This window comes from Jaculus jaculus, chromosome 12 (assembly GCF_020740685.1).
Source record: "Jaculus jaculus isolate mJacJac1 chromosome 12, mJacJac1.mat.Y.cur, whole genome shotgun sequence".
Classification (NCBI taxonomy): Eukaryota; Metazoa; Chordata; class Mammalia; order Rodentia; family Dipodidae; genus Jaculus; species Jaculus jaculus.
This window is the reverse complement of record NC_059113.1, coordinates 16,206,404-16,226,901: the sequence shown is the minus strand read 5'-3', so window position 1 is coordinate 16,226,901 and position 20,498 is coordinate 16,206,404. Positions and strand designations below refer to the sequence as shown.

The 20,498-nt window shown below is 45.7% G+C and overlaps 1 protein-coding gene across 1 annotated transcript in view; it reads left to right on the top strand.

The window, feature by feature from the left end:
• The window catches only part of Ebf2 (EBF transcription factor 2), a 248,011-nt gene that overhangs the window by 185,888 nt on the left and 41,625 nt on the right, over positions 1-20,498 (top strand). The window contains exons 8-10 of the mRNA XM_004665826.2: positions 12,315-12,432; positions 14,155-14,285; positions 14,987-15,113. Coding sequence (XP_004665883.1) covers positions 12,315-12,432; positions 14,155-14,285; positions 14,987-15,113 — 376 coding nt within the window. The remainder of the gene's footprint in view (positions 1-12,314; positions 12,433-14,154; positions 14,286-14,986; positions 15,114-20,498) is intronic.

Sequence of the window (20,498 nt, the reverse complement as noted above, 5' to 3'; positions counted from 1 at the left end):
GCCTCTCTCTGTAGATCTCTCTACTCACCAGCACCCAATAGAACACAAGCTGCCTGAGTCATTCCTATGTCTTCTTCCTTTCTGTATTTCTCACTGCGTATGTAGCACAATCTAGACACTCTGTAGGGCTCAACAAACTGTGATTCACTGGACTTTTACGAGAGAAAGAAAAAAGAAGGCAGGAAGGAGACCTTTGAAGATTCTGAATCCACACACAGTACATGTAAAAATTCACTTCTTTCCTTGAAATGGGACAGTGAGGGAAACACCAAAATCAACAGGTCAGTGGAAAAAAAGAGCCGTTTGCATCTACTGTGAGCTGACAGGCCCATCAAGTCACAATAAGCTTTATTCTTCATTTCTCTGCCATGTGGATCAAAACCAGGCAGTTATAAAATCCAGAAGAAAGTCATCCTGGAAAAAGGAAAGACGAGCACATTGCCACTTCCCACATTCAAATTTATTGTATTTGTGTATTTTGTTTTTTGGAGGTAGGGTTTCCGTCCAGCCCAGGCTGACCTGGAATTCAGTATGTGCTCTCAGGGTGGCCTCAAACTCAGAGTAGTCCTCCTACCTCTGCCTTCCAAGTGCTGGGGTTAAAGGCGTATGCCACCATGCCCAGCCTTGTTTATTTTTACTTTTAAAAATATTTTTATGGGGCTGGAGAGATGGCTTAGTTGTTAAGTGATTGCCTGTGAAGGCTAAGGACCCCGGTTTGAGGCTTGATTCTTCAGGACCCACGTTAGCCAGATGCTCAAGGGGGTGCTCATGTCTGGAGTTCGTTTGCAGTGGCTGGAGGCCCTGGCATGCCCATTCTCTCTCTCTCTCTCTCTCTGTCTCTCTCTCTCTGTTATTCTCAAATAAATAAAAATGAACAAAATATTAAAATATAATAAAAAATATTTTTATGTATTTATTTGCAAGCAGAGAGAGATAGAAGAGAGACAGAGAGAATGGACACACCAGAGCCTCTAGCCACTGCAAACAAACTCCAGATGCATGCTCCACTTTGTGCATCTGGCTCTATGTGAGTACTAGGGAATCGAACCTGGGTTGTTAGGCTTTACAGGCAAGTGCTTTAATCACTGTGCCATTTCTCCAGCCCCTATTATTCCTTTTTCAGTCGCTGCAGTCCAGGCTTAGATTGAACTCTGTCTGTAGCCCTGGTTGACCTTGAACTCATGGCAATGCTTCTACCTCAGCCACATTTAAATTTTAGAGTTCCGGGGCTGGAGAGGTGACTTCATGGTTAAGGCATTTGCCTACAAAGCCAAAGGACCCAGGGTCGACTCTCCAGGACCCACATAAGCCAGATGCACAAGGTGGAGTTCGTTGGCAGTGGCTAGAGGCCCTGGCACGCCCATTCTCTCTCTCTCTCTCTCTCTCTCTCTCAAATAAATAAATAAATAAAATATTTAATAAAATTAAAGTCCAGTGGCCATTGGTTCACTGTTGCCAATTCAGTGTCATTAAGAGGCTGGCTAGGTCTGGTGTAGATCATAGAGAAATCCTACATGTGTTCATCCAATCAATCAGTCCTCCTTCGCTTCCACAGAGCATGCTGTGCTCTCCTAGCCAGGCCCCGGGCAGGTTCTAGAGAATAAGTCCAAGCAAGGCAGGAACAACCTCCGCCCTGGGTGCCACTTTCTTCCCAGTGGGAGGCACAAGGAACAGGCTGCACCAGTGACTTCCCAAGCATAGGCCTGCTTCTCTGAGATCCTCAAGGAATTCGCCCTGAGACAGTTGCAACCCTGCACGGTGTAGTTGGCACTTAGCACCCACTATGATAATGCTTGTAAGTGTGGGTGCCCTTCGCAGCCATATCCAGAGCTTTCCATGGCATTGTCTGTAACTCAGCTGACCTGTCACTCAGCACTGGGCACCCGCTTCCTCAAAAGGGCTGTACGGGCATGATCACTGTGGAGGGCCGGGGTGTTTCCCATCCAAGGGCAGCACCAGCTTGGACATCCAGCCCTTCTGGCACTGGTGGCTTTGAACCATGTCCCACATCCAAAGAGTCTTTATTGAAGCCCTGCATTCCAACATGGAGCTGGCTTGATTAGGATAAACTCCGGTGTCTTGAAATCACTCCTTAACTTATTCATTTTATTTAACCTTTTTTTTTTTTATGAGAGAGAGAGAGAAAATTGGTGTGTCAGGGACTCCAGCCACTGTAATTGAACTTCAGATGCTTGTGCCACCTTGTGTGCATGGGAGACCTTGCTCACTTGCAGTGTGTGTCTGGCTTATGTGGGATCTGGAGAGTGGAACATGGGACCTTAAGCTTAAGGGAAGCACCTTAACTGCGAAGCCATCTCTCCAGCCTTCTTTTTTCTTTTTTTTTTTTTTAAAGTTTATTTGAAAGAGAAAGGGAGAGAGAAGGAGGAGGGAGGGGGGAGAGGGAGAAAATGGGTGTGCTAAGACCTCCATCCACTGTAGACGAACTCCAGATGCATGTGCCACCATGTGCATCTGGCTTACATGAGTACTGGGGAATCAAACCGGGGTTCTTAGGCTTCTCAGGCAAGTGCCTTAACCATTAAGCAATCTCTCCAGCCCTCTTTTTCCTTTATTATTATTTATTTATTTGAGAGTGAGAGAGAGAAAGGGAGGGAGGCAGATAGAGAGAATGGGCACACCAGGGCTTCTAGCCACTGCAGATGAACTCCAGACTCATGCACCGCCATGCACATCCAGCATACATGGGTACTGGGGACTTGACCCTGGGTCCTTAGGCTTCCTAGGCAAGTGCCTTAATCACTAAGCCATCTCTCTAGCCCCCAAATGGTCATTTTTTTTAACTGGAATAGTTATATTAGGCAGAGTATCCTCATGAAAATTAAACCCTTATTGACCTCAAGAAATGTTAGCAGCACATACAGAAGAGGGCATATGAGTTTCTTCTTCTTTTTATTAATTCACGTGCATATGTGTGGTATAGCTGCGTATGTGCATCCAAGGTTGTGCGCATAGGTGTGCATGCGTGAGTGTGTGTGGCTTTGTGTGTGTTTATGCACATGTGGAAGCCAGAGGTCAATATCAGGTGTCTTCCCTAGTTAATCTCCACCTTATATTTTTGAACTTCCTGTCTTTGACGCCTGCCCCCTCCCCCCAGCTCTGGCATTACAAACATGTGCTACCACACGTGACATCTTTTTAAAAACATATATTTTATTTATTTATTTGATACAGAGGGAGAGGGAGAAAATGGGCGCGCCTAGGCTTTCGGCCACTGCAAACAAACTCCAGATGCGTGCGCCCCCTTGTGCATCTGGCTTACGTGGGACCTGGAGATTCAAACATGAGTCCTTCAGCTTCATAGGCAAGCACCTTAGCTGCTAAGCCATCTCTCCAGTCCCCAGCACGTTTTTGTTTTTTTTTTTTAACCAAACATTTTTATTTATTTTCAATCAGAGAGAGAGGAATAAGAATGGGTGCATGAGCGTATTAGTCACAGTGCACAAAGGCCTTTGGTTGTTTGAAACAAACTCCAGGTTCATGTGTCACTTTGTGCATCTGACTTTATGTGGGTGCTGGGGAACTGAACCTGGGCCAGCAGGTTTTCTAAGCAAACTAGACCAGCATCTTGATAGGACTCACAGGGACTGAGGGCACGGCTGGTGCTTGGTGAGGGCATGGCCGGCAGGTCTGCCAGACCCCTGAGGAGGTGAGAAGAAGTGGATGGGAGTGGAGAGGATGGAGCCGGGGACACACAGGTCAACCTCGTGAGGACTGGCTGACAGGCCCAGCACAGCTGCACAGTGGGAGGGGTCTTGTGCCCAGCGCCACAGCCGCACACGGGGACGGCGCAGTTGACAACTCCGACAGAGTCTCCCGGGCACACAGCCGGGCGTTCGCCGTTCGTCTGTTTGACTGAATGAAGTCGGAGCAAAGGGCACCGCTACTCATGTCTTGGAGTGGGGCCAAGATCCATCCAACAACCCCTTATAATTTTTTTAAACCCCCCAGCTCTTACATAAAACTTTTTTAATGGCACCACCATCCATTTTCCTTAAATAAAAAAAAAATGTTGAATGTTTCTCTCACACTGCTGAAGAGGGAAACGAGAGTTTAAATTGACTCCAAATGGCAGGAGTTTAATACAGCCCCAGCTGCCTTCAGGCTTCTTCAGTTCCAACCTCTGGGTCTGAGAACCCCCCATCTGCTCTGTGAGCTCCCCTCTTATTCCATCTGAGAGCCACCGTGCTACCGGGCCACAGTCGAGAGCAGATAGTGAACGTCCCTTGGCTTCGGGCCTCTCTGGTCATGGAGTGAGTCCATGATCTGGTCACAAAGCAAACCGGGTACCTCAGGGAATGGCCTCTGTGGAGCCCGAAGCCCTCTGGGAGGCTGAGGATATTTCCTGCAATACGATGCTTTCTGCTCCAAGCTGCTGCTGCTGGGGGAACCTTCTGTCCTCCCATTCCGGACTTCTGGTGTCATCAGTGAGGCCAAGAATCAGGTGGATGCAAGTTTTTAAAACATATTTTTTATAGTTTTTAAAAATATATTTTATGTATTTGTTTGAGAAAGAGAGAGAGAGAGAGAGAGAGAGAAAGAGAGAGAGAGAGAGATAAAGAGGTAGTTAGAGAAAAAGAGAGAATGGGTGCACCAGGACCTCCAGCCACTGCAAACGAACTCCAGACTCATGTGGCCCCTTGTGCATCTGGCTCACGTGGGTCCTGGGGAATCGAACAGAGGGACTTCGGCTTCCAAGGCAAGCACCTGAACAGCTAAGCCATCTACCCAGCCCTTTAAACATATTTTTTATTTATTTATTTGCAAGAGGAGAGAGACCAGAGCTTCTAGCCACAGCAAATGACTCCAGATGCATGTTCCACTTTATGCATCTGGCTTTATGTGGGTACCGGGGAATCAACTCCCCCCACCCCTGGTGATTTGTCTTTTTAAGCAAGTGCTTTAACCCTTGAGCCATCTTTTCAGTCCTGAAATTTTGACTGACTCACATTTTCGTGGGTTTTAAGTTCTTCGTAGTAGAAAAGGGAGCACACCCACAAGTGGCTAGTTCCCTAAATAACTTTCAGGTAAGATGGTTGAAGACAAATTCTAAAAGTCGACTGTCTCAGAGGACCCACATTTGAGCACTTAGCCCTAGCCAGGGGTTCCGTTTCAGCACAACCATATACGGAGCTTTCTAACACACAAAGCATGGTTCTGCAAGTGGGGATCCTCAACCGCTTATCAGGGTTATTCACCTCTGATGTTTGATGGACGACAGGTGACTTATGAGGTCCTTGGGGAAAGAATGTGGTGGGAGAGAATGGTGGACTCAGAGCAAAAAACTTCAGTGAGTGCATTGCATGGCTGTCCTGGGGCTCCCCACACCTTTGCTAATAAAACACTGCCCTTAACTATTACGTCCTTCTTGGCATTCACTTTGGATGGGGAAAGCCATGGGTGTGATGTGAGAAAGTGAGGGAGGGGTGGGAACCGCTGGAGTCTATTGCCCTTGAGATGAAGGGAGATCCAGACTTATAAAGCAGCGGAATAAACTTCAGGCTCTCAGGGGACATGAAAAGGTGGCTTAAAAAGAAAAAGAAAAGAAAAAAAAAAACTTTGACACTTTATTTATATGCACATTCGATTGGATTTTTAAAAATTAAACCCTAAAAGATGTCTGTTGCGCTAACTTTTCTTTTGATAAAATGCCAGAGTAATTTCCTCAGTCACTTCGCTTATATAAGTCCATTTTTCTAATTCTTCAGGAAAATGTCTCTCACCGACTACTGGTCAGGTTGACTGTTCTGCCCCCTGGGCTCCTGAGTGTCTTGTGGCCACATAGTCCAGTCTCTGAGGGTCCCCCAGCACACAGTAACTGGCTGGTTATGCCTCATGCTCATTGTACCCCCACCCCTGCGTGGTAGGCTGCTTGAAGTGTGTCCACTGGTGCCTGTGATGCACAAGAACAACCCGGTGATGGTCGAGACACAGGACCGCCTCGTTGGTTCTCCAAGTGTCTTCTAAGAAGTTGCCATCACTGCCATGGTTTTGGTGTGAACAATCACAGAACAACCCCCTGTGTATTTCTGTGGTGGCCAATCTTAGATTTCCCTAGTTGGGGCTTAATACTTCACTTACTAACAGAAACTTTAGCTTTAGAGAATGTGAAACAACATCTCTCGCTAAGAATTCTGGGAATTCTTTTTTTTTTAAATAACAAAAATCCATACTTGTGGGGGAGGTGTTTAAAGGTAATTTTGGAGACTCTGGGGTCCAGTAACAGAGAAGAATATGGGCTTGAATCTGGTTTGAAAATAAAACGTGTGCCAAGACTAAAGTGGTAGGCAGAAACAAATTGCGGTAGCCAATTTGTTTGTTCTTAGCCTGGTCTGAATCAATCAAGACTTAGGTAAGGTTGTTTCATTAGATTCTCCTTGTCAATTGTGGGAATTAACCAGTGCATAAGAAAGCCAACGCGTATTTCTTCTCCCAATGTGGACTCACAACTACGTTGTCCAGCATAGCCAGAAGTCTGTCTTGATTTTCTCCCACTTTAATGGTCTCTATGTCTCTTTCCTCCTTCCACAGGTGGAAAATAAAATCCCACATAGCAGTTATGCTTTGGGAAAGCTGAAATAACATATATAGCAACCGAACAGTTATAAGGGAAAGGCACATCATGAATTTAATTCCATTTCCAGATGTAAAATGTCATAAAGAATTTTTTTCCATACTTGGCAAAATAACAGGAATTTTCAAGACCATTTTATTTAGCTGCATGTACGCATGTTCCTAAGTATGGTATCAGAGAGTCCTCAACACTGAGTGTGTTATAAATGCTATGTGTCAGGGCTTTGCTCGGGCCCCACATTGAGCTTGGAGGTGTATGGCCCTCCCTGAAATGCAGCAACATGTCTGACTGATGGCAGAATTTGGAGTGATTTTAGAGCAAGACCTGTGAGCCTTGAGGGTGAGGAGGTTCTAATCAGTGTGCTTACACTCTACTGAATGCAGAAAACAGAATGGTTGTTTGTTTTGGAGAGCAGATCATTTAGTGATCCTACCCATCTTTTCATTCTGATTTCTCTTTTTCCTTTATCCTTTTTGTGTAGGACTCAGGGTCTTTGGAGGAAGACCTGGGTATGAGTGGAGAAAGGCTGGCTGGGAAGAGAGGCCCTAGCTGGCCATTTCTCTGACTTCAAGTAACTCAACTAAAGAGCCCAGTTAGAACTTTGGGATGGATAAATGAAACCAACCACAAACATGCAGTGTTCCAAAAAAGCCAAAGGCATCTCAGAGCGAGGCTCAAAAAATAACCCATGGGTAGCAATGAGTCATCTGAAGGTCTGTGTGCCACGTGTTATCATCTTGATAGCAAAGTAATCACTTCTCTATTGGAAAATTGACTGTACAGGCAGAGTAACGGATGTGCCCACCTAAGGGTGACTCCCACAGTGGCCTTTTATGAGCAGGAAAGAACATTTTACAACTCAGCTCCTGCTTTGTATAAATTATTAGAGTGTGACAAGAGAGACGTTTTGGGTAATGAAAAGCAAACTAGAATTTGGGAAAGCCAACCAGTTTTCATAAGTACTTTTAGCAAACTGCTAACCTATTTGTAGGTTCCATTCTTAAAACTTCCTCTTGCAAGGGGTGATACCAGCATTTTGCCTGCATTGCTCTTGATGCCAACACTGTCTTGGAGTTGAGTGGCTCACAGTGAAACCTATAGCTGTCACTCACTGTCTGTTAGGTCTACGCTCACTGAGTTAGCCTCGTCTAAAATCAGAGACCACGGTCAACATAAGGAATAGCAAAAAGCAAATAACCACTTTCACTCGAAGAAAATGCAAACACTCTCTTGGGATCCCAGCTTCTTTCTTGGCACCCTGGCTCCAGGGTGTGGGGTGATGAATGAATGGCTTATTGCTTTGGAAGGTGTCCATGGAGGAGGGCCATCATCTACCATGGCTTCACACTCAGGTCTGCAGCAGAGTTTTGAGCTGAAATACAGATATGTCAGCTGTGAGAAATAAATAAAAGTTGTCAGTACCGTGAGCAGAAAAAGCCAGGGTCTATCCTTCACAAATTACGGACATCTGTATTCCTAATTGGCATTCTTCAGGGCTGTGCCAGCTCAATGGCAGTGCCAGGAGAGCTGTAAGATGAGGTCTCACATTTGGGTGACAGCAGACGCGAGTAAGGCCGAGAAACTTTTTTTGTGTGGACTCTTGTTCATGTGGTTGTTATCATACTGCTGATTTTTAGTTTAAGGTGCCTCCAAATGGCATGTTTTATCTGCCCCAAATTCCCTTCTTTTAAAGCAGATCTGTTTATGATTTTAGGAGAACAAGTGGTTTGGTGGTTACATGCACAGAAAGCGCTCTGGTAAAGATGCATACAAACAGTTAAGGTAATGGTAAGAAATGTTGACCTTGATTTGTTTAGCTAAGATGTAAAGATTTTTGAAGGTCAAAGGTGTTCTTGTGTAGTTTTTCGGAGTCTAACTGTGCCTGACCCTCTAACATTAAGCCGCTGTGGCCTGCAGTTTTGGAGAGTGAAAGAAACCAGGGGAAAGCGAGAAGGGGGAGAGAACAGGAAATGGAGTGAGGTGTTTCAGGAAGTTGTCAGGGGTTGACTGATTGATTCCAGATGGAAAGGGTCAGCCTTCATGACCCAGGAAATACTCACTAGGGGAAAGAAGTTGGCTTGTGGAAGGGGAAGGCCTGGGAGTGAAATGATGTTGGAATGCACATCCCACTTCCTTTCGTCTTAAAACATCCAGAAATTTTAACTTCTCCGAATAGAATAGTGTCCCTGTTGTCATCATTCATCAGAAAACAGTGAGGGAAGTTAAATTCGAAGCTTTGACTGAACCAAATAGATCTTCGCCTCCATGATGCGGTCCACCCTTCCAGAAGGAGAGGGGCCAGACAGAGAAGCCAGCTCCAGGAGTGAGTTTCTACAGATAGAAACAAGAACCCGTCTCTGATTTCATGTGGTGGAATTTGGGAATAAAATACACCACATCTTGCAAATCTGGCTTAGTTGGGAGCTCTTCGAATCACCTCACAGCCTAAGATATTTGGAATATGAAAAACTGGAACTTGCCTCATATCTATCTGTCTATCTATCTATACAAACTCACACACATACATTTGGACATAATTTAAAATCTTGTAATAAATTTTGCAGACACTGAAATAATTCAGGTTAATTCCCTTGCTGTCATGAGAGGCCAGCGCTAGCCAGTGAAAGATTAAAATTTATTTCCATTGTTAATAGGAAATAATGAAGTGCATCTGAACAACCAAGGGTATGTCATTTGGGAAATGTTCGCTTTGGAACTAAGTCTCACTCCACCCAAATGGACAATGATGAAATCTGCTGGCTCGTGAAAACTCCATATTTCGTGGCAGGAATGCAAGAGGAGCATTAATGGACAGTGTGACAGAAAGCTTGTGGAATGAATTAATGTGGCTTCTGAGAGACTGCTCCGTCTGTCCGTGTGATCCTTGGATGGGTCTGACTTTCTCTGAGTGCTCATTAGGGGTAAAAGCCCAAAGCATCCTCTCATTGTTTGGGACTTTTAATTTTGTTTTTCCAGAAAACAACAGTCATGACTTTAAGCTCCTTTTGTAACTTTGTAAGAGGGGCCTGATGCCCCGCTATTTTTTTCTTCCATCTATCTTACTATTTTTAGAGGGAGTGTGTCCACAGATGAGAATCCCTATAGCTGGTGCCGTGTGTCCCTTTGACTGGGTTGGGCTCTTGTATTTGCCAAGGACACTCTGATAAGAACTTATGCCTGGTGAGTTCCCTAGAGTGATGGATGTCTCTGTTTTATTGTTGCCGCCACATGATAGGGACTATCTAGAAGGATTTTTTTTTTTTTCCTCAGACTTTCGCATGTTAACATGGACACAATTGGAAACAGACCCCAAGGCTAGACAGGCCACATCCATGAATTGTGAGCAATTATATGGGTGATAATTTTCTGAATGACAACTGAGGTTCCTTTAAGTTTATTCTTTGAGTCCCCAGGGTCTGTCATACCTGACTTGTAGTCAGAACTCAATGAGTATCTGTTGAGTGAAATGATTGAAACCCACTTATGTCCATGTCACATTTCACATATGCTACATAACACCCATGGAGCGAGGCGGTCTGAAATAATTTGTGGACTCATGGGTCTTAGGGATTCCCTCAAACCTATTACATCACAAATCATTTATAAAATGTTCAAGATACCATCCACAACTCTCCGTTGGGCAAAATAAAAGAAACAGAAAAGCATTACTTGGGGGATTATGACTGAAGGGGAAGGGTCACAAAGTAATTTTCTGGAGGGATGAATTATTTCATATCACGAGAGGGGCATAGATTACATAGCTCAGTTTCATGTATTTCAGTGCAAGCATATTTTATCTTAACCACCTCCAAATCTGTGGTGATCATCACCTTCATAGAATAGAAGTGAAGAGAGAGAGAGAGAGAGAGAGAGAGTGTGAAAGAACGAGAGGGAGAGCACAGTGGTGTAAATAAAGAGAGAACGGATATCCTGACAAACCTTGAAGGATGGATTCTAGAGATTCATTTTGCTACTCTATTTGGTTTGCTTGAACGTATTCATAATAATAAAAATATAATAATAAAATAAATTTTAAAAATGACATTGAGTTCTTTTATGTTAAGATATCAGCAAGGACAAGTCATTTCTTCGTAGACTAAGTGAGGAAGGGGAGACAGAACTATTACATGTAGGATATCAACAAATTGCACCTGGGGCGCAGACAGGAGAGTCATTTTAAACTTTTTTTAAAAACGTTTTTGTTGTTCATTTTCATTTATTTCTTTGAGAGCGACAGACACAGAGAGAAAGAGGCAGATCGATAGAGAGAGAGAGAATGGGCTCGCCAGGGCCTCCAGCCGCTGCAAACGCACTCCAGATGCATGCGCCTCTTTGTGCATCTGGCTAACGTGGGTCCTGGGGAATCGAGCCTCGAACCGGGGTCCTTAGGCTTCACAGGCAAGCGCTTAACCGCTAAGCCATCTCTCCAGCCCAGGAGAGTCATTTTAAAGCGTGACTCCTTGTGATGTGACCAGTCAACACCCATGCTCAAAAGTCTGTTCACATGAGCATGTAAGTAATAAGTTCATTTATCTATTTATTTTAATGCCATACATAACTGACACAAGCCGAGAAGGAGCCTTCCATCTGGGAGGTTCTTCTTGCAACAAGTCCGTGGGTGGCAGGTGGCAGGTTTGGCCAGGTGGGCTCTCATCTGCCTGTCTTTACTCTCTGCCCTTGAGCCCCGCCCGTACTCTGGCCTGTAGGAGGCGGTGGAGCCCAGTTCCATGCTGCTGGCATCCTGCCCGCTGTATGCGTCCCTACCATGGCAGTGGCCCACGACAGGCAGTGGCCATGCCTTCTAGCTATTGTTACCTAGCGCCCGTGTTTTCCTCACCAGCACTCTTCTCCCGAGCTTACACCATAGAAGAAGCTTGCTGGATAATGTCGTCCACATTACTCACTGGCCAAGCAAGGCAGGGCCGAAGCCAGGAGGACAGGAACCATCTGAAGTTGGCCGGTCTTGAGTGCTCTGCAGAAAACTTCACCCATGTTAACCTGCTTTTCTCACTCAGGACTGCGAGGCAGGCAGCACTCTTTATGCCTTACAGATTGAAAAGAGTTAAACATGTTCAGTCACTTGTCCACAGTTTATGGTAGGAAGCAGCAGCCCGGGATTAGAACTTGGTTGATTCTAGTTCCTGGCGCTTCAATACCCCATGGCCATCCCTGTCCTTCTTACGCATTAAGACTTCTGCGTCTTCCACACGGAGTGCCGGGGACATCAGCGGTAACCAGAGCATTGTTTGCCACTGCTCCGGAATGAACAGGGACACCACCAGAGACACAGAGACAATTGATCAGCCAGCACCCAGAAGCCCAGCATCCAGTGACGTTAGGCCGCACATAAAGCACAAGATCCTGTTCCCAAGTTTGGAAAGGGACCTCCCAGCTGGCACAGTCCTGATGGCGACCATGGCCTGAGCCTTTGTTAGAGAAAAGTGTTTCTGGAACCAGCACACAGAGGGCCATATCCCTGCGTCGTGACGTGTGCAAAGTTTGGACACATGTACATGACAGCCTATGGGCCAAGGGCTGCCTCTTTGGCTCCATAAAGTTCTGTAGTCCCAGCCTGCTGAGCTGTTAAGAATATGGGTCATTGCAAAGCCCTATTCTGTCCATCTCTTGTCCTGTGGAAATGTGGCCCAAGGGAATCCTGCTACGTTTACTACTTTGTGTGACACTAACCCCAGTGCTTCCCTGTCCTTTGTTCTAAACCCAGGTTGTGTTGTCAACAACAGTCAATGTGGATGGGCATGTGCTGGCCGTTTCTGACAACATGTTTGTTCATAATAACTCCAAGCATGGACGGAGAGCAAGAAGACTCGATCCATCTGAAGGTAGGGCTATTGGGACTGAGCAGGGCAGACCACTGAAGTTCTCCAGAATCTTCCTTACTTGAATTCTAGATATATGTCTTAGAGCCAAGGCGAAAAAAGTACCCAATTCCATGTGGGCTCTTCCTTCTCCTCTTCTTCTACAGGGTCTTGAAGTTGGATTCAAACTCTGTATGTGGTTGAGGGTGACCTTGAAATCCCAATCCTCTTACCTCTACCTCCTAAGTAGATTACAGGTGTGCACCACCACGCCTGGTCTATGCTATGTTGGGGATCAAACTCAGGGCTTCCAGCATGCCAGACAAGCGTTCTGTCCACTGAGCTAGACCCCAGCTCCTTGTGGGTTGTCAGCTATAAGCTACAAGCTACAAGCAAGCACTGAGTGTAGCCTGTCCCATCATCAGCCCCTTTCAGCGCTCAGGTCCCTACACCTTCCAGTTTCTTCCGTTCAGCTCTGTGTTTTCCTTTTAGCTAGACGGGCATTTCAGGCAAAAGAAGGCTTATGACATCTTAGTTAAACAGGCACATTACAGTGCCAGACGTGTATGAATAAGTGTCAGATGTGCCCTTAAACAGATTGTGGGCAAAACAAAACAATGTGCAGAATGAAACTGACACTAATTGATTTTTGTTTGCTTGGACAAGAAGAAATCATGAGCTGCTCTGGGTACTTTTCCAAGTGCATTAAAGTAATTAAAAATACTGGTAACTGTTAAACTTCAACTTGTCCAAAAAAATTAAAGTATATCGATGAATGTAACTGACAAACCTAAGTGAATTTCAGCTTACTTTCTCCCCTTCCATCCTGACTCCCCAAATCACCAGTGTACAAAGAACTTATAATACAGAACGAATGGTTGAACGCAGCTATGTTTTTCACTATGTTTAGTTATTATGTTGCCCACCAGCCTCTTTCCCAACTCAGCCCTTAAAATGGATCTTATATCATTTTAAATAGGAATTAATGAACTGAAAGAAAATGATTGAATCGGTAAAGAATTTGGAGTGGTGTTAATTCTCCCACAGTGGGCACTGAAAGGGAAGAGGAAAGTCTTGGAGTTCAGGGCTCAGAGCCCCTCGAGTTTCTTTTGACTGATTGGATGTGATTGACTGGCTGTTCAAAGGGGGCTCGTGTTTTTGGAGTCCTGCCAAAGTTCTCCTCCACCTTTGACCCTGTCAACTTTGGAAATGGAGTGATGGATTGACTTTAGTTATGGCCTGAACACCATATTGGGTTCCTGTCGGGATGTAAAGTCCAGAGGCCTTGAACATATGGAAGAAGGGCGAAAAAACCATTCCTACAAGACTAGGAGAGTGATTAGAGATTGTCTCTTGATAGTCAAGCAAACCCTTCAACTACAGCAGATTCTGTTTCCTCCTTCTCTCTGAGCACATTAACCAGCCTTGTAAATCTTAACATCGTGGAGCGGAGGAGGTGGGGAGAGAAAAGGGATTTACACTTTTCTAGTGTGATCAACTTACAAAAATATGGGCAAACACATCAGAGTTTTAAAAACACCCTTTGCACAATTAGCTAAGTGTTTTGCTTTCTCATACACAATGGTCAACTCATTAGACTTTAATGACCTGGTTAAAACCAACAACCAATTAGGGAAGGATGGCAAGTCAACATAGCTTACCTTGAACTTTTCGGAATGACCAACATACCCCAAACTTCAGCCCTCAAAAGACAGAGAACTGACTGGATTTTTCTTGTCTCCTTAGCTACACCTTGCATCAAAGCCATCAGTCCAAGCGAAGGGTGGACCACGGGAGGAGCCATGGTCATCATCATTGGCGACAACTTCTTCGATGGTCTGCAGGTGGTGTTTGGCACCATGCTTGTGTGGAGCGAGGTAAGCCAAGGCAGTTTGCTTCCTCAGCCTCCCTTTGGCCCAACTGTTTTGACTTGAGGAAACCAATAACTTCCGCGGCAGCAGCAGCCCAAACTCATTGTGCTGCCCACCTACTATGGATCAGACACTCAGGGTATCAGAACATGGATGTGGTGACCACTTAGGGGGTAGATTCCCTAAAAAGACAATATCCATTGCAGTATTGTGAAAAATTAAAGCCTGTTGGATTATAGGAGAATGGAAGGGGACGGTGATGGGGGGGGATAGGATATCCCTCCCCCATTGAAAATTATGTTTTGGAAAAATTCTAATGATACTGGAGAAGGGATATGCTTATGTTATGATGCTAAGTGGGAAAAAAAATCAGGATACCAGTGCCTGTGCATAATCTAATTCTGTGACGCACAGCCATAGAAATGTCCTGGAAGTACACCAAATCTTGATAATGGTTGTCTCTGGGTTATGCAATGTTATACTTCTTTGCATATTTTTTTTGTTTGCAATTTCCAAGTTTTCTCAATTGGACATGTTTTAGTTATAATTTATAATCAGCAAACAGCTAAACATGCTACAAAAAGATAAGTAACAGTGCTGAGCTGGGCCTGGAAACGGTCACAGCGCTATCCTGCGGGAGGCCCTAAGCAGTGTCCTGGTTAGTGGCTGATGTAGTGATGGCTTTTCCATGCTTTTTCACTCCTCAGCTAATCACCCCACATGCCATCAGGGTGCAGACCCCTCCCCGGCACATCCCTGGAGTAGTGGAAGTGACATTATCTTACAAATCCAAACAGTTCTGCAAGGGAGCCCCGGGAAGGTTCATCTACACAGGTAAGTGAGAAAATGATGCCCAGGGCAGCAGGTTCCTGACTCACCTCTGCCCCACTTACCAATATCTCTATAAGAAAACAAATTTTTCTAGGTCTTCCTGGTAGTATGGGAAAAACCCGGGCTGAGCGACAGGCATCGAATGAAGAAGTAGAGATGCAATTCTAAGTACTAAGCAACTTCTGCATGGTCTGACCATGGCTGTGTTAGGTAGTTTCGGGAGCTCACCCCTACAGACTTCTCTCTGCTGGGACCACGCTGCGATAGGCTTTCATTCCAGCAATCAGATGAAAATTATCAGACAAAGTTGTGGGTTATCAATAAATTTTCTCGACTCAAGCAAGTTGGCCAGGGAGTGGAGAAATGGCTCAGTGGGTGAAGCGTTCGCCATGCATGAGAACTTGAGTTCGGATCCCCAGCGCCCTGGATTATGCCGGTGTACATCTGCAATGCCAGCACTTGGGAGGCAGAGACGGAATTGTTGGGGCTCACTGGTTAGCTAGTCTAGCCAAGTCAATGAGCTCTAGTTTCGTGAGAGACTTTGTCTCCAAGAATAAAGTGGGGAGTGGTAGAGGCCCATCCCTGATGTTGACCTCCGTATGCCCACACGTGCACACCTGCCCACATACAGAGGGTCACATGTGCATATGTTTGCATACCATACACGTTACCCATATGAGAAAGCTGCCCAGCTATGTTGTAGCATGATGCAAAGTATTTTAAAATCTTATAAAAGTTTTTCTAAAAAATCATCAAATCATCCGATATTTATTCGACGTCTACTTTGCAGTATCTTCCTCAGATAGAAACCTGCTTTTTCTAAGTGGGAGATATATATGACTCATAAGACGCGGTCTCTTCCTTACCTGAAGGCTTAGAAACTTGGGAGGGGCAAGTGACCTTTTGTACAGCATAGATGGAGCGTGTTTAGATTTAAAACATAAGAAGTTCCCACTGAAAGGGCTGAGTTTCTGGAAGAGAGCTCCCTGTGGACTAGAGAAGTGGATGAGTTGCGGGGACCGAGGAGGGGGAGGAGATGGACATTGAAGGCCTCCTTTAATGATGGGGACGATGTGGGTAGGTGAAGAGAAGGAAGAGGAAGTCCTTATTGGGAAATCCATACATGTACCAGGCAACACCATGAGGTGAGGACGGCAGCGTGCGGAAGGATGCCAGCCTGGGTCAGCAGGGAGTGTACCTTGTAGAACTTAGAGCAGATCCTTAGCACGGGAAACCCGTACAACAGCTTAAAAGCTTTGCATGGCACCAGGGGCGTCCCATTTGTACACACAGAAAGCTGAGCGGCCGGTACCGTGGGTGGCTGGAGAGGGAGGCGTGAGTCACTAGTGTTTAATGGATGCAGAGTTTCTGGAGATTGGTTGTAGGAGAATGTAAATGTGTATTCAACACTGTGTACTGTTCCCTTAAAATGGTCAAAATGGTAGTTTTTCTCTTATGTGCATTTTACTCTAATGTTGTTTAATGAAGGAAAGGGAAACCTTCTTGAGGGTGTTTGGACTTACTTTTCCAAGACATGGAGGGTCCCTTTGCAAAAGAGAGTGACTGCAAGGTGTTACCTTAGGCAAAACAAGTGCCTGACCTGAGGAAACAATTGAAAACCCAGCCACAACATTATTCTTTTAAACGGAAGATCAGAAATATAGAGAAATGGGCAAACCAAGAGTTATCTCAGGCATGTCACCAATGTTGACATTGTTACCTTGTGTATAATGTATTCTCTCATACAGATCCAGTCTCCTCTTGTTAAAGTATGCGTGCCTGGCTGGGTATGAGTTAGCCACAAGTTAAAGATAGTTTTTAAGGTATAGTCATTTAAAATTTTGCCTTTGAAACTTCTCTCCTGATGTGAAAATAACTCAGTGTCTTTTTTTTTTTTTTTTTTTTTGGTTTTTCGAGGTAGGGTCTCACTCTAGCCCAGGCTGACCTGGAATTCACTACGGAGTATCAGGGTGGCCTTGAACTCACGGCGATCCTCCTACCTCTGCCTCCCGAGTGCTGGGATTAAAGGCATGCGCCACCATGCCCAGCTTAACTCAGTGTCTTATATATTTATTTATTTATCTTTTTTATCTTTTAGGGATTTTGTTTTTTTTTTCTCATGTGTAGATGTGGTGTCTGCACATGGATGTGCCCTTGGGCCCCAGTCTAGAGTAGCCAGAGTGGAAAGCCAGGTTTCACTGCTCTTCTGAATGTCCTTATTTAGAGCCAGAGTCTCTTGCTGATCCTGTAACTTGTCTTTATTTATTTATGAGATAGAGAAAGAGAGAGGGAGAGAGAATGGCCATGCCAGGACCTCTAGCCACTGCAGATGAATGCCAGATGGATGCACCACCATGTACATCAGGTTTACATGGGTCCTGGGGAATCCAGTGTGGGTCCATAGGCTTTGCAGGCAAGTGTCTTATTTATTTAACAGAGAAAGAGGGAGAGAGAGAGAGAGAGTGAGACAATGGGCACATCAGGGCCGCCATCCACTGCAAACGAACTCCAGACACATGCGTCCCCTAGTGCATCTGGCTAACGTGGGGTCCTGGGGAATCGAACCTGGGTTTTTTGGCTTTGCAGGCAAATGCCTTAACCGCTGAGCTATCCCTCCAGCCTGAGTGAACAATCTAGAAGATGAGGCAGATGGGGAAGGCAATGAATGGTATGATTTCAGATAACGATAAGCAACTAAAGGAGATTGAGGGGGCTCCGGTAGGGCTGCAGGAGGCCACTCTGAGGAAGGGATCTATAGCAAAGCCCCCTCCTGGGAAAGAACAAGCCATGGAAACCTCCTCCCTTCCTCCTTACCTCCACCTCTCTTCTGCGATCCACTTACAGGGCTTTCCTACCACCTGGTAGCCCTCATCGATGGCGAGTAGCCAGTGTCTGCTGGAGCTTCGCCAAGAAGTCCATAGCTCTGTCAGTGTGGTGGGTTGTCACCAGCAGAGAACCCATCAAGGTGATGGGCCAACAGGTGGGAAGCAGAAAGGATGTCAGTGTGGTCGAGTGGAGCCTACAGGGAGAGTGTGGTAGGAAGTGGGGAGAGAATGTAGACAGGGGAAGGGGAGGCTGAGTCTGGGAACATTGAGATAGGAGAGACAGCTGCAGGGCAAGAGATCACCGTAGATAGGAGTGTGGCTGCAGGATGTGGGGGGCTGAAGATAGTCCCTTGGGAGCATTACCATGTCAGTGAGGGTGTTGAGGAGGACTCTGCAGGACACTGAGAAGGAGCAGCTGGGATAAGGGGAACGTGGAAATGTGGGCAGCCTCTGAAGTCAGGTGTCACTCCAGGATACTTTCCACATACATGGTGTAGCAGGCAGCCTCACATGCTAGGATGAACCTCCAGACCAGACACAGTTCATGGAAGGAAAGAATTTATTTGAAATTTACAGCTAGCAAGGAATTTCCATAATGGCCGAAGAGGCTGGCCCCCTTTCACAGGTCCATGGAGAGAGAAAAAAAAACAAAATCTACTGCCACCAACACAAGCAAACACCCTCCAGGAACTCCACAATGGCAGAAGTCAAGCTTTCTGCATGTTTTTAGATTGGAGTTGGGGTCTGCCCCCACACCTTAGAGCTGGACTCTGGGATCTGCCCACAGTAACACCTCCTCTAGCCAGGAGGCTGGAGATCTAAAGTTTTACAAAAACCTAATCTATTGGGAGACATCCATTCAAACCACCACACATCGCATCTCTGATAATTCACCCAGGTTCACAGGATATGGATGGTGGGTCTGGCCTGGAAGGATACTGGTGGGTTTTATATCAAGCACATTGCAGCCAATCTCCAGCTCTGTCCTGAAGTTAGAAATGTTCTCAATTCTCAGGGGACTGTTGATACTTGGAGCCAAGTGTTGTGTGTGTGTGTTTCCTTCCTCGAGCTTCCCACTATTGGCTGTGCTTTTAGTCACGAATGCCTGTGCTGGTCCTCAGACCAATTGAGCCGAATCTCTGAATCTCCAGAAGTGCACATTCATTAAATGAATCTATGCTCAAAATTATGTTCCAGAACAAAACCAGTAATACCAGGATTCCTCAGCACCCTAGCCGTCTCCAAGAGAAGATGGCTGCTTTTGAATCACAACCGTTAGGCTACATCTCATACAAAAAGTTCTGTTGGAATCTGTAGCAGAGAGTGACCAATTTGGGGGAATCTGTTTCCTGGATTCCTACAGGAGGTTAACAAAACAGGGACATGTGAAAGCAAGGCAGGAACTTTCCAGTTGTAGGTCTACAGCGCTTGGAAACATGGTGCCCACCGAAGGAGAAACCCATGTAGCTGTGAGATCACAGCTATGGTGCTGCCTTGGCTTCATGTCAGTGTCAGCAAATATCCCCCCGTCTTATGTGCTGAAACATGTGCTCTGTGGTTATTGACATGCTGAGACATGCCTGACTTCCTCATGACTAACGTATACATGGAGCAGGCATATAATGCTAAACACAGTGCTACATGCCAGAGATCCTGGCGACTTACCAGAGCTGTAGAGCCTTACCTTCAGAGACGCTGTGACCTAAGGGTGGCCTGCTCATACTGTGGCATCGGCAAGCCAGGGCTCACAGCTTGTCTTACTCTCTGAAGAACTCCTTTCCCCACCTAGGCTGGGGAGAGAGCTCAGGTGGTAAATGATTGCCTTACAAGCATGAGGATCTGGGTTGAATCCCTAAAACTTATGTAAAAAAAAAAATATGTTAGGAGCCGGGCGTGGTGGCTCATGCCTTTAATCCCAGCACTTGGGAGGTAGGGGTAGGAGGATCACTGTCAGTTTGAGGCCGCCCTGAGACTACATAATGAAATCCGGGTCAGCCTGGGCTAGAGTGAAACCCTACCTCAAAAAAAAAAAAAAAAAAAATTAGGCGTGGCAGCATGTGACTGCAATCCCAATGCTTAGGAAGCAGAGATAGGAGGATCCCCAGGGACTTGCTTCCTTGTCAGCCTAGCCCACTTAGTAAGTTCCAGGCCCCGTCTCCGAAAATAAAAAGGTGGATGGGCTCTTGAGGAATGACACCTAGGGTTATCCTTTGGCCCTTACATGCACACGTATACCTGTGCACTCACACACACGTGCACCTGCATGCACACATGCACATGATATCCTTTCCCTGTCTTATATAAGGGGATATATACTTCACAGAGCTGAGACAGGGTACAGTGACTGTGTGTGCAGACAATGACAAACTGGTAAAGACTGATCAAGTGACAGTCCAGGAAAAGATGTTTCCAAACAAGTGTGGTTTGCAGCATTTCCTACTTTTCATCATGCAAATGTTCTTTGCCATGGTGACTTCAAGCTAGTGCGTGTCACTGGACCCCTTACCCGGTTCCTGGAGACTTAACTGCCTGTTCTCACAGGCTGGGGAAGTCAAGTTTAACG